The sequence below is a fragment of the Aethalodelphis obliquidens genome, unplaced genomic scaffold (assembly GCF_003676395.1).
Source record: "Aethalodelphis obliquidens isolate GAN/ISIS:26980383/991018 unplaced genomic scaffold, ASM367639v1 scaffold24, whole genome shotgun sequence".
Taxonomy (NCBI): Eukaryota; Metazoa; Chordata; class Mammalia; order Artiodactyla; family Delphinidae; genus Aethalodelphis; species Aethalodelphis obliquidens.
Genome location: NW_020837968.1, coordinates 722292 through 734586, shown reverse-complemented (window position 1 = coordinate 734586; position 12295 = coordinate 722292). Strand labels below are relative to the sequence as shown.

General features: G+C 38.3%; 1 protein-coding gene across 10 annotated transcripts in view; it reads right to left on the bottom strand.

The window, feature by feature from the left end:
• The window catches only part of DENND1B (DENN domain containing 1B), a 260763-nt gene that overhangs the window by 30838 nt on the left and 217630 nt on the right, over positions 1-12295 (bottom strand). For 6 of the 10 annotated variants that reach the window (XM_027122127.1, XM_027122130.1, XM_027122133.1 and 3 more), the window contains 3 exons: positions 11079-11135; positions 10125-10232; positions 1527-1583 (listed from right to left, as the gene is read on the bottom strand). In XM_027122127.1, the coding sequence (XP_026977928.1) occupies positions 1527-1583; positions 10125-10232; positions 11079-11135 (222 nt within the window). The remainder of the gene's footprint in view (positions 1-1526; positions 1584-10124; positions 10233-11078; positions 11136-12295) is intronic. The other 4 variants (XM_027122128.1, XM_027122132.1, XM_027122135.1 and 1 more) reach the window with 2 other exon arrangements.

Genomic DNA, 12295 nt, shown 5'->3' with positions numbered 1-12295 from the left:
GTTAATATATAGAATATATAAGAAACTCATACAATAGCAAAAATAATAATTATCTGATTAAAAAGTGGGCAAATGACTTGAACAGACACTTTTCCAAAGACATACAGATGACCATCAAGTACATTGAAAAGGTGCTCAACATCACTAATCATCAAGAAAATGCCAATCACAACCACAATGAGATAACACCTCACACCTGTTAGAATGGCCATCATCAAAAAGACAAGAGGGAAGGAATACTGGAGAGGGTGTAGAGAAAATGAGCCTTTGTGCACTGTTGGTGGGAATGTAAATTGGTGCAGCTACTCTGGAAAACAGTATGGAGGTTCCTCAAAACACTAAAAATAGAACTACCATATGATCAGTAATTCCACTTCTGGGTAATTATCGGAAGGAAATGAAATCACTGTCTCGTAGAGCTATCTGCATCCCACAATCCCTGCAGCACTTTTCACAACAGCCAAGATACATAAACAGCCTGTGTACAGGAATGGATAAAGAAAATGTGGTGTATGTTTATACAGAGGAATACCATTCAGCCATAGAGAGAAAGAAATCCTGCCGTTTGTGACAACATGAATGAAGCTGGAGGGTATTATGCTCAGTGAAATAAGCCAGAGAGGAAAACACAAATAGTGTATGATCTCATTTACATGTGGAGCCTAAAAAAGCTGAACTCAGAGAAACATAAAGTAGATTGGTGGTTGCCAGGGGCTAGGGGGTGAGGGAAATGAGGAGACACCGGTCAAAGGGGACAAACTTGCCCTTACCAGACGAATAGGTTCAGGGACTGTGCAGAATGGTGACTACAGTTAACAACACTGCATCGTATACTTGAGAGTTGCTAATTTGCTAAGAGAGAGAGTAAGTCTTCAACGTTCTCGCTATAATAAGTAAGTGGTAGTTATGGGGGGTGAGGGATGTGTGTTAACTAACCTGACCAGGATTAGACTCAAGTGTTAGAAAAGCCACGAAGAACTTCCAGAGAAGGCTGCACACAAAGTAGTCCTATTTTGTAACTTGTTAAGATATTTATGCTTCATGCTACTACTTTATGTTCTATGCCAGGAAATATAATCATGTGTAACAGACATAAATCCGCTTCAGATAATAATAAGGTTCTATAATACTCTCTAGTTACACTCCTGGAAATTTCTCCCTCTCAGGGACACTAACGCACAGCAGCAGGAACATGTACAAAGACAAGACTGGCCTTTCCTTTCATCAACACTAACACTAACCTCTGACCAACCTTAAAAGCAGTTCTTATACACAAAACAGGAAGAAAGTAATCATTTCTGTATGCCAGGATGCCTGGGAGAAAATAAGAATTTGTCTAGAAAACTTGGGGACTTTTGGAATAGAGAGCTGTTGTTACTTTCACCAAAAGCCCTTAAAATAAAGATATAACGAGAAAAAGCTCTCACAAAATTAAACAGAACAGAAAGATCTTGGTGATGTAATTACCGATGTAAAGTCTAGAATGGTAATACTCAATATATTTACCAAATGGAAAATTTAAGTACCTTTGTTTTTGTTTCAAGACTTTGTGATGAATGACATAGCCATCTGTGGCAATAAATCTGAAGAGTAAAAGTATAACATTAAAAAGGTACATTTCAACCCAAAAACATCTCATAAAATATAGGGAACATGTTCACATAAGTCTTTATCATACCCTAGGTATTCTTCATTTTAAAAATGAAGTCCCGGCCAGTTGCTGAAACAAGGAGTTGGTCTTGAATTATCTCTTTGAAAGAACAATGTTCTTGAACAATTTTATGACAATATAAATTTCTCAAATATGTATTCTATTGTGTTTCTAAAAGAGAAAGGCAAATTTTATAATTATGAATTTTGTCTTGCATAACCATTCTTTCAAGGAAAGAAAATATTACCTAATGGTCACTAGAGGGCACCCCTGTCATCCATAACTGGGGTGTTGGGGAGAAGGGCTGGCAGGGCACAGATGTAACAATAATCAAATTTGACATGTTGTAAATTAATATTATTTCAACAGAGAAAAATAACTTTCTTTAAAACAACAACATGGTACCCATATTTTCAAAGTGGACTGAAAGGATCAATTCTATAAATTAGTAGCATTAGTGTAAATTAGACTAAATAGACGCTATATCAAAGAGTGGCTTTTGGACAGACTGCTAAACCATGTTTTCATTTAGGCAGTACTTTTTGTGGGCAGCTTTTAATAGAAACACACTTACTTAAATTATTTTTTAAAACATGTTATCATTTGGAACTCTCATACTTTAATACTTATACTTTCTGATCACTTTAATTCAGCACTTTAACTTAATCATAATAACAGAATTCTCAATACTGAGCCAAAGTAAACAGAGTGCTAAAAATAAAAAACTAGGGTTTCTCCTTTTTTTTTTTTTGGCTTACCATGATTTGGTTAAACTTATTTTTATTATTTTGTAAGATTTATATTATATTAAGTATTTTTTCCAAGTATCTGGCTCTCCTCCTTCATAAACTCATTTCTTCCCCTTCCCCTGAGGTCACAACTATTTTTCTCATTGTGGTTTACAGTCATTTTTTTCCTGGTCAGAAGAAGCAAGTGGCTACTTCCCTCTGTAAACCAATGACTATGCCATTTCTTTCTTGACCAATAAAGCAAAGCTATTCAATGGACTATATTTTTCAAAGACCTCAACAAGCATGTCATTTTCTGAAATCTATTCTGTCATCTGAGAAAGAAACACTGTCCTTAATTACATTCATTTTACTCCCAGATTCCACTGAATTCCAATGAAGAAAAGTGTGTCACAATCACAATAGCATAAACCACACCCTACTAGGTGTGAATATCCCATCACTTAGATGCTTAGGAACTAAGCAATTTAGAGAATCTAAATGTTTAACTTTTCTGGTAAATTTCACAGAAACAAATTCATTGGCAGTATTTTAAAATATGAGATTTATTCTGTGTAAAATGGAAACCATCTGACATCTCATATTTAAAACATGCTTACATAATGGGATCTAAGTTTCCATTCAACTGAAATGTGGCTTTCAAATGCCTTACCTGCAAGTCTCCACATGCCAAAAAAGGCATATACAACTTCTGAGCACATTTTTTAAAGATGAAATTCCATTACTCATCAATTATAAAATGAGCTCATTGACGCTGTGCTATATTCCAAATCCATTAGGATGATTTATAAACCAATAAATACACAAGGACTCAAAAATACAGTTTCATTTGAAGTGTACGTTATCACCTTGTACTATGGGTAAAAAATGGAAAAATCACATATATCATATTTTATGGCATAAACTTTGTCCTTATTTCTTCACTCGAAAGAACTATTCATATCTCGGACTCTTAGTCTACATGTGAATGTAATCTGAAAAACAATAAATGGCCACTAGTTTAATAGAACCTCATCTTATTAGGAGGCATTATGGCTGTTGAGCATATTTCTAGTTGTAAACACTGTATTTGGGTTAAAGTGTTGACTACATTCCAAGGGAGGGCATTTGTCAGCAGTCATGCACTTTATATTATAGTACAAATGCAAAAATAACCTTCCATTCATATTTTCTCATGCAGCTTTTACATAATTAATTAGACAGGTTGAAAATAAACCTGAGTGGATTGCTACTCGCCCCAGACATGCAATAGTTAAGAGTGATACGTGTGCCAGGGTTTTAATGGGGCTTAACAACAAAAAGCTTCAATCCTCCACTTTCTCTCGATTTTGCTGCAGTGGTTTTGCTTGCTTAGGGCCATCCATCTGTTAGGGCTGACTTGTAACACAGCGGCACACTTGCTCGCCATGCACTGGTCTAGTTGTGTGTGTGTGAGCCTGTGAGACACACAGACACACAGACAGCACACATTACGATTACCAGAGTAAGTTAAGAAAGGCTATTATTATTAAATATGGAGCAGTATCTTAGGTTCATATAAATTTTGCATAGTAAAGTTATTTCTCATTCTTAGAAAGTTTCAATAAATTTTTACAAGCAAATATTTTAAAACATAATTTTAAATGACAGACTTAGTCTAGACATTGCTCACTGAGTCTACAGTGTTTTGTTCTAAAATAAAATGGATGAAAGAAGGTAAGTATGTAGTCGAGATGAAAACGGTTCTGCACCATGGCCAGTGGCGGTATTCTCCCTGGACCCAACTGGCCCTATTTTCAATAAAACCAGAGGAGGAACCTTTCCCTGGAGTCCTGTTAGGCTGGGGCTGCTGCTGGAACTGTCATCTTCACACAAAAGGGAAAAGGGTTGGGTTTTACAAATGTGAAGCCTAATTGGAAGATCTTCATGGCTATACCCCTGACATTTATTTAAGCCTCATCAACAAAACGGGAAATAACCATACTAATTAGCAGACCAATACACAAATTACCATTTGTTGCGAGTAGATATAGATTCACAATCCATTTCAAAAGTAAGCTAAGTCATGGAAGCTTAAAACACCACACATTTCAATTTTTGTTCTTTTCTACAGTACCCAGATTATAAAATTTTATTTTTTTTTTACTTTAAAATACACTCTTGGAATTTAAATTACCAAAGTCTCATTTTTCTCTTTCGAAAAATGGATGAAGATAAAGTGTTTCTTTTACACAAATCTAGTTGGGAAACTGGAAATGTACAGTTCTTCTTATATAGCCAAAATTGACTTTTCAAATGGATAAGCAAACAGGTTAGGAATGGGAGGAGGCAAGCCCACATCCCCTGTGTAGATAATCTGACAATAAAATGGCATACTTCAGGTCTTATAAACCAAGAGATTTCTTGGTTGAAAACAGAAAGTTGTATATTTCTTTCCAAATCATAAACTGAGATCTAAAGGTATCCCTACTTAGAATGAAGACAGATAATTTTAGGGTCCCCAATGCTTCAGTGACTACAGGATTGTTAGTGACTCTGGAAAGAGAGAACAGAGAAGAAGGTCAGATGGTGCCACTGCTATAAAAGACCTGAAGCTCAAGATATGTGTTTATGTATAAATGGACAGCGGCCAACTACTTAGTGCCTACTGTGTGGCAGGTGCTTTACATACATGATCTATAATGCCTACAGCGTCCTCGGAAGATGACACGGACTGTTCCTACCGTTTCACAAATGTAGAAATTAAGGCTTAGAGATGGTGTGTTTGGCTTCATGCTCGATGCCAGCAGCCTCCTCCAAGTCAACACTCTCTGGCTGTAAAGTCCACACCCCTGCCTCTAACAGTCCCTCCTCCACGAGCACCCCTCTCAAAACAAAGCATGAGAGCAGTGGCCAGGGACTTAACGTTCCAGAATCAGTCCGTCTGTCTGCTTTTCAATCCCTACTCTGCTATTTTTACTGTAGAACGTTGGGCACATTTCTTAACCCCTCTGCTCCCCCATTTCTAAATCTGAAAAAATGGGGGTGACAGTTCCCACTCTGCTTGGATTGTTGGGAGTTTTAAATTAATCCTGTAGTATGCACAAACACACACAGACTGTTAATCAAGGAACTGTCTCTTTTCCTTGTGTTTCCCAAGGCTGCTCCAGTGCACTTTAATGTTATCTCAACTCTATCACAATTGAGGTTTAGAAAACAGTAGTAAGAACATCAAAACTATCTGGATCACCAAATCCCATAGGTATCTACAGAATCTTGCTTTCAAGTAATTGAATTTACCACCAAGCAAGTCTTTTAAGAGAATCTGGGGCTTCCCTGGTGGCAGTGGTTGAGAGTCCACCTGCCGATGCAGGGGACACAGGTTTGTGCCCCAGTCCGGGAAGATCCCACATGCCGCGGAGCGGCTGGGCCCATGAGCCATGGCCACTGAGCCTGTGCGTCCGGAGCCTGTGCTCCGCAATGGGAGAGGCCACAACAGTGAGAGGCCCGCGTACCGCAAAAAAAAAAAAAAAAAGAATCTGGTCACGTGAACAATCAAATATAAGATGCGGCCCAGGACATGGTTGCTTCCGGAGAAGCCAGTACTGACACGAGAGAGAGGCTATAGAACGAAGGAAAGAGTGTATTCTAGGCTTATTTCTGCTTGTAACCTTTGCATCTTTTTAAGCCGTTCAACACTCATGTGAAAGCTGAGGCCACAGCGAGGAAGCTGAGGGGGCTCTGAGGAAGGTTCTGATGAGCCTGAGCGCTTCACATCACGAGACTGCATGGGAGAGACCAAGTAAAGAAAACCGACCTTCCGTCTCCTGACACAGGGATCCTTGCCAGGTACCTCCTCAGGACCGTGTGCAGCCAGCCCCATGTCCTGAGACGGTGATGAATCTCCTGAACAGCTTTCTAAATCTCTGCATTAGGAATCATGGTAGCTGTGCTTTTTCATTTTGGCTGCTAAGCACGGGACGGGGCCTTAGCTTCTTACTACACTTACTTTCTCTCTGCCGTGAATCTTCCCTAAATTAAATGAATTTTAATTCTTTATTCTATGATTCTTTGTAAGATATCAATTTATTTTTGGAAATAGGTAGAATATAAACAAATAAACATCAGTGTCTCTGACGTATTTATTGATATCTAGGTTCTTTCTTTAACCGCACCCAACTACTCCCAGAACTGCTTCCATATTTAATTGAAAATCTTAATGTGCTCAGATCCTAATATTATTACAACTTGTGGAGATAGGAGTGAGAGAACATACTCATTTGGGAATCACCATAGAACAACACGCACATGGTTCTAGCATCAACTTTGTCTGCTCCACAGGATACTGGATCTTATTTTGATTAAATCAATGAGATTGGATTATCTCCAAAAAGTGAACCAAGGAAGCTTCTCAATACCAGACCACAAAGAAAAGGCAGTAGACTATGCCTGATCCCTCTTGATCTCTTTGCCCAAAGTGCAAATATTGCATCTGAAGCTTATTTCTGCTGAGGTCCTTTTGTTGGCGTAAGTCGCTCATCTCTCCCGCGAGAACAGAGGCCACAGCAGCCCATCAGGGTAGGCTGACCTTAAACTTACCAAGCTTCAGATTTGTGGGACAAAGATCCAGCCTCTAACCACTCAAAACTACAGATTTTTCTTTTCTTTTGCAAAGATGACTTCTTGGCAAATAGCATTACAAGGCAATGAGAAACACAGAAATCCTCTGAGATACTGCCACACCCCTTAAAACCCCTACTCTGAGAACTGCTTTCCCTGTTCGCACCCACCACCGACCCAGTGTCTGTGGTAATGTGGTCCTCTCCCGGCCTCTCTGGCTAGAGTCGACGGAGCCAAGGATTGAAGCCCGATCCATGGGGGCTGATTACGTCCTTCCTCAAGAAACTGGATTTGGGAATTGTGGTCAATTTCTCTCTTTTCTTTAAATTTAAATAAAAAAAAATTTTTTTTGGAGTATAGTTGATTTACAGTGTTATGTTAGTTTCAGGTGGGATTGACATATACACACTACTCTACGTAAAATAGATAACTAATAAGGACTTACTGTGTAGCACAGGGAACTCTACTCAATACTCTGTAATGTCCTGTATGGGAAAGGAATCCAAAGAAAAGAGTGGCCATATGTCTATGTGGTCCATTTCTAGCAGTTGTTTGCACTGAGGGCCTGCAAGCTCACCGAAGGGACAGAGGAGCTGAGAAAGCCGATCTACAGAAGGCACAGTGAACAAACACGCAGAGAGAACAGACCAGGTGAGACAGACAGAGAAGATGGTGGGGTCGATACTCTCCCCCGACTGCTTTTCCCATTTTCCAGTCCCAATCCCCCCAGCACATGGAGGCAGGAACACCTAGATCCTCGTAACGAATGTCCTGCTGTTGTCGTATTTCACGTGTATGTGTTTGCTAACACTATGAAATTAAAGAAATAACTCAGATCTGGAATTAGATGACAATTTCAATTTGAATGTACCATGGTCTGCTTTTATAAATAAGCTGCTGACCACAAGTTGGCTATCATTTCAGAGCCCTATAACTTTCAGCTCAAAGAAGTAAAATTAGTATTGCAAGAAAACATGCATTCTGGCAGCTATGGGGAAAAAAAGTAAGGGTGGAAAGTAGCAAGGAAAAGAATTGCCAAAGGGCCCAAAATTTACCTCTTTGGTTAGTGTCTATGTGAATCTAAAGCTATCAAATTTCAATGATAGAAGAAATACAAGCAAAAGCAAAAAGTTAAATTACAATAAATACTGGGTTGCAAACGGTTGGAAATATAAACTCAAAAAATTTAGCTGTTAAAATACATATACACAGATGTATGTACCTATTTACATAATGGGACAGATGTATACAAAGAAACATATTCTGGGTATACACATTGCCTGAAACTCAGGTATTTATCACTTGCAAAGACTGTTAACGCAGACATTGTCAGCATCTGCACAATAAATCTAAATATGTTGGTTTAACAAATTCCTATATACCGAGTAGGAAAATAATAATTCTCAAAAGAATAAGCCCTACTTCTTTTAATTCTTGTTAAAGTCATGTCATGTCCACCTGAAAACCATAAAATGCTAACTAATGAATGCAGACAACTACACGAATGGTATTACAGCAAATGATAGCCATGAAGATTCAGGGTAAGTATGTGATGAATGTAACCTATTATCCTGTAAGGTTTTCTATTACCTAATATAATTTTCTCTATCAGAAACTGTGTCTCTAGGAATTCAAAGAAAACAAACAAAAACAGAAATCAGTAATGTATTTTATAATTAAATTATCATAAAAATATTGTGCCACGTTAAAGAAAAGGCAGATTTAAAATTTTAAATATGAGGAGAGAAAAATAATTTCCTTAATTTAAAACTGACATTTAGAACAGGGATTTCTCCACTTTAAGTGTTTGCTTTTTATCTTAAAGCATCCTGCAGGTAACAAAGACTCCCACATTTCTTTCACATAAAAATCTATTTATCACGATAACCTAAAATCTAATCTAATATAATCTAAGGAGAAAAATTAAGAAATTGATTGCAAATCCATCACGAATTTACAAGTTAATAAATGTTTTCCAGTTAATGGTGGTAGCCAGAAAAGTTTCCTACCCTTGTGGAATAATTATTTCATTGAAATAATTCAGGTCATGCAACCAGCATTCATGACCAATATGCTGCAGTTAAGCAATACTAATGTATGAAAACGTAAGCTTAACAAATGGAAAAATCATAGAGAAGGCACTTTGTATGTTATAAAAACAGTCCCCTGAAGCAGAGATTTTTTTTATGTTTTTCCAAAATACCGAGAAAGGTGCCTGACGCATAATAGCTGTTGAACAACCAAACGAATGGGTCTTCTTTACAAAGGCTGAGGTTTTAGCACCGCTTCCAGGGCCCTCTCCCCATTCCTAAAGACACAGGAAAGCCCTGCACTGAGTGTCTGCACATCCAGGGAGCTACCTGAGCACCGGAGGTGGGCTCTCGTCCAGCCCTGCCACTAACTAGTTACAGGACTTCAGGTAAGTGATGGGACCATTCGGCTACCAACTTCCTCAACTGTAAACTTTGGTGACTGTGATAAATGAAGCTTTGCAGCTGCTTCCAGTTCCATGGTTTCGTAACTATAATCCACTTGAGAATTCATTTTAAAAGCTAGTTTTCTAAGACCACTTAAAGTATGATTTGGCGTATGCAAATTTTGCTTCCTTGAAACAAGCAGCAACACACTTATGATGCAAAATCAGAGACACATACAGCTATGATCCTGAACCCTTTCCTACTTTAGGACAATATTTTAAGTAGCATTAGATAGAAGCAGAAGCTTTAACTATTGATAGCAAATAAAATATCTAACTTTAGAAAAAGACAGACATACATTACTTCGTATTCTAATTTCTACAGATTACTTTAGCAGTCAAATCCCCACGTTTGAGTTTCATCTTACCTCTGTAGTAAAGGAAGCCATCAATAAGCTACCCCGAGTCCCGGGCCACCACACACTGCCCTGTCTCTCTCCACTCACCAGGAGGACATGACCCAGTGACGTGTGTACAGACTGGGACCTGGACCCTGGGCTCCCAGGACCCTCTTTCGTGGCCCAGACGCCACCTACTCACCTCCTTGACCATCAACGCAGGGTTTCTCACCATATGATAAAAAAAATCAATGGGTTCCAAATTTTCCTGAAGAATTGATTGGAATTGCTTGACTTCAGAATCTGGGAGATGGGAGGGTAAACAACCTCACCTGGGCAAGCTTACGCCTTGCTAGGTTTCTTCCCTTTTCACTGCGTAGCGTGTAGACGGGCGTATATTGTACAGAACCAGAACAAGTCCCATAATCGTCCTCATTTTCCTACACGTGAAGAAGCATACAAGTGGTTATTCTAAAATACTCATTTTACTACTAAACTTTTTTGCTTAATAGATAAAGTATCCAATACAGATGCAAGTAACAAAATAACACTTCGGGTATAAGTTTAAAAAAACCTATTTAGGAAGAAAATGCATTTTTCTATATTATGAATTAATAAATTCCAAAATAGTCTGACTCTTTTGAACAATTTCAATAAAATTTATACGAAGATCGCTCACTCTCCATTACTACAATGAAAGTTTTAACTAGTCTCTTCCCTCCAGAGGCAGAAATTCAAAACACAACAACTGATAAAATCTGCAAAGATATTATATGTAATCAAATCAAACACACATATACATAAATGTAACTATTCACATATATGCAATATTCACAGATTCAAATACACCTTTGTAAATTAAGAACATTCTTCAATTTAAAGTAGCTACTATTTGAAAGTTCCTATAAAGCCAAACGATGGCATTCCTGCCTTAATTCTGCACCAAAGATCATCTTTAAAAAAAAAAAAATTCTCAGCTTGAAGCAAGAATTTCAATTGTGATATCAAGGCAATCAACTTTATGAAAACATACATCCTGTTAAAGCACCTTTGAAGATCTTGGTCGCTCTGTGATAAAATACGCAGACAATAAAGAGATTATTCAGGGGGTGCATAGAGAATGGCAGAGAGTTGCCAGAGGGCTTGTTATGAAAAATACATTCTTGAACAAAGGGCTAAGCATATTTCAAAAGTCATTAGAAACATAAATCTCGTGTGATTTGTAAGGCATAAGCTTCAAACTAACGCAAGAATCAAGGTAGAATGAAAAGCAGCACAGGACGTACCTTGTGTCTCAGCTTACTCTTCACTTCCTTTATTCCCTGCTTTGCATGATTCTTTGCCTAGGAAATGATAACACCAGTGTCTGGCTCAGCGTGCTTCTATTACACTTAAGGAGTAAGTACATGAGATCCCATTTAATGAAAATTACCAAGTCTTCATATTATATAGAGAAAGAAGAAATTATCATCTAAAGCTCTATTTTCAGGGACACATACCACACACTATTACACCTAAATGAGGTGGTGAAAGCACGATTAGTCTCTGTTTGCATAGGCATCATACAAAGGCTAGCAGTTAGCCTATTCCGCCTCCTAAACTATTAAAAAACACAAGAGGCCGCAAGATGACTACCGCCCAGCCATAATCTGAAACTTTGACAAATGGGCAAGGAAAAGAGAAAGCACATCAGAGCAGCAGGTTATCTGGGCAAATGTCTGGACTTTAAGAAACTCAGGCTGTTTCCATCTCCAGCCTATTGTAAATAGAGCTGCAATGAACATTTTGGTACATGACTCTTTTTGAACTGTGTTTTTCTCAGGGTATATGCCCAGTAGTGGGATTGCTGGGTCATATGGTAGTTCTATTTGTAGTTTTTTAAGGAACCTCCATACTGTTCTCCATAGTGGCTGTACCAATTCACATTCCCAACAGCAGTGCAGGAGTGTTCCCTTTTCTCCACACCCTCTCCAGCATTTATTGTTTGTAGATTTTTTGATGATGGCCATTCTGACTGGTGTGAGATGATACCTCATTGTAGTTTTGATTTGCATTTCTCTAATGATTAATAATGTTGAGCATTCTTTCAGGTGTTTGTTGGCAACCTAAGTGTCCATCATCGGATGAATGGATAAAGAAGATGTGGCACATATATACAATGGAATATTACTCAGCCATAAAAAGAAATGAAATTGAGTTATTTGTAGTGAGGTAGATGGACCTAGAGTCTGTCATACAGAGTGAAGTAAGTCAGAAAGAGAAAGACAAATACCGTATGCTAACACATATATATGGAATCTAAGAAAAAAAAATGTCATGAAGAACCTAGGAGTAAGACAGGAATAAAGACAGACCTACTAGAGAATGGACTTGAGGATACGGGGAGGGGGAAGGGGAAGCTGGGACAAAGTGAGAGAGAGGCATGGACATATATACACTACCAAGCGTAAAATAGATAGCTGGTGGGAAGCAGCCGCATAGCACAGGGAGATCAGCTCGGTGC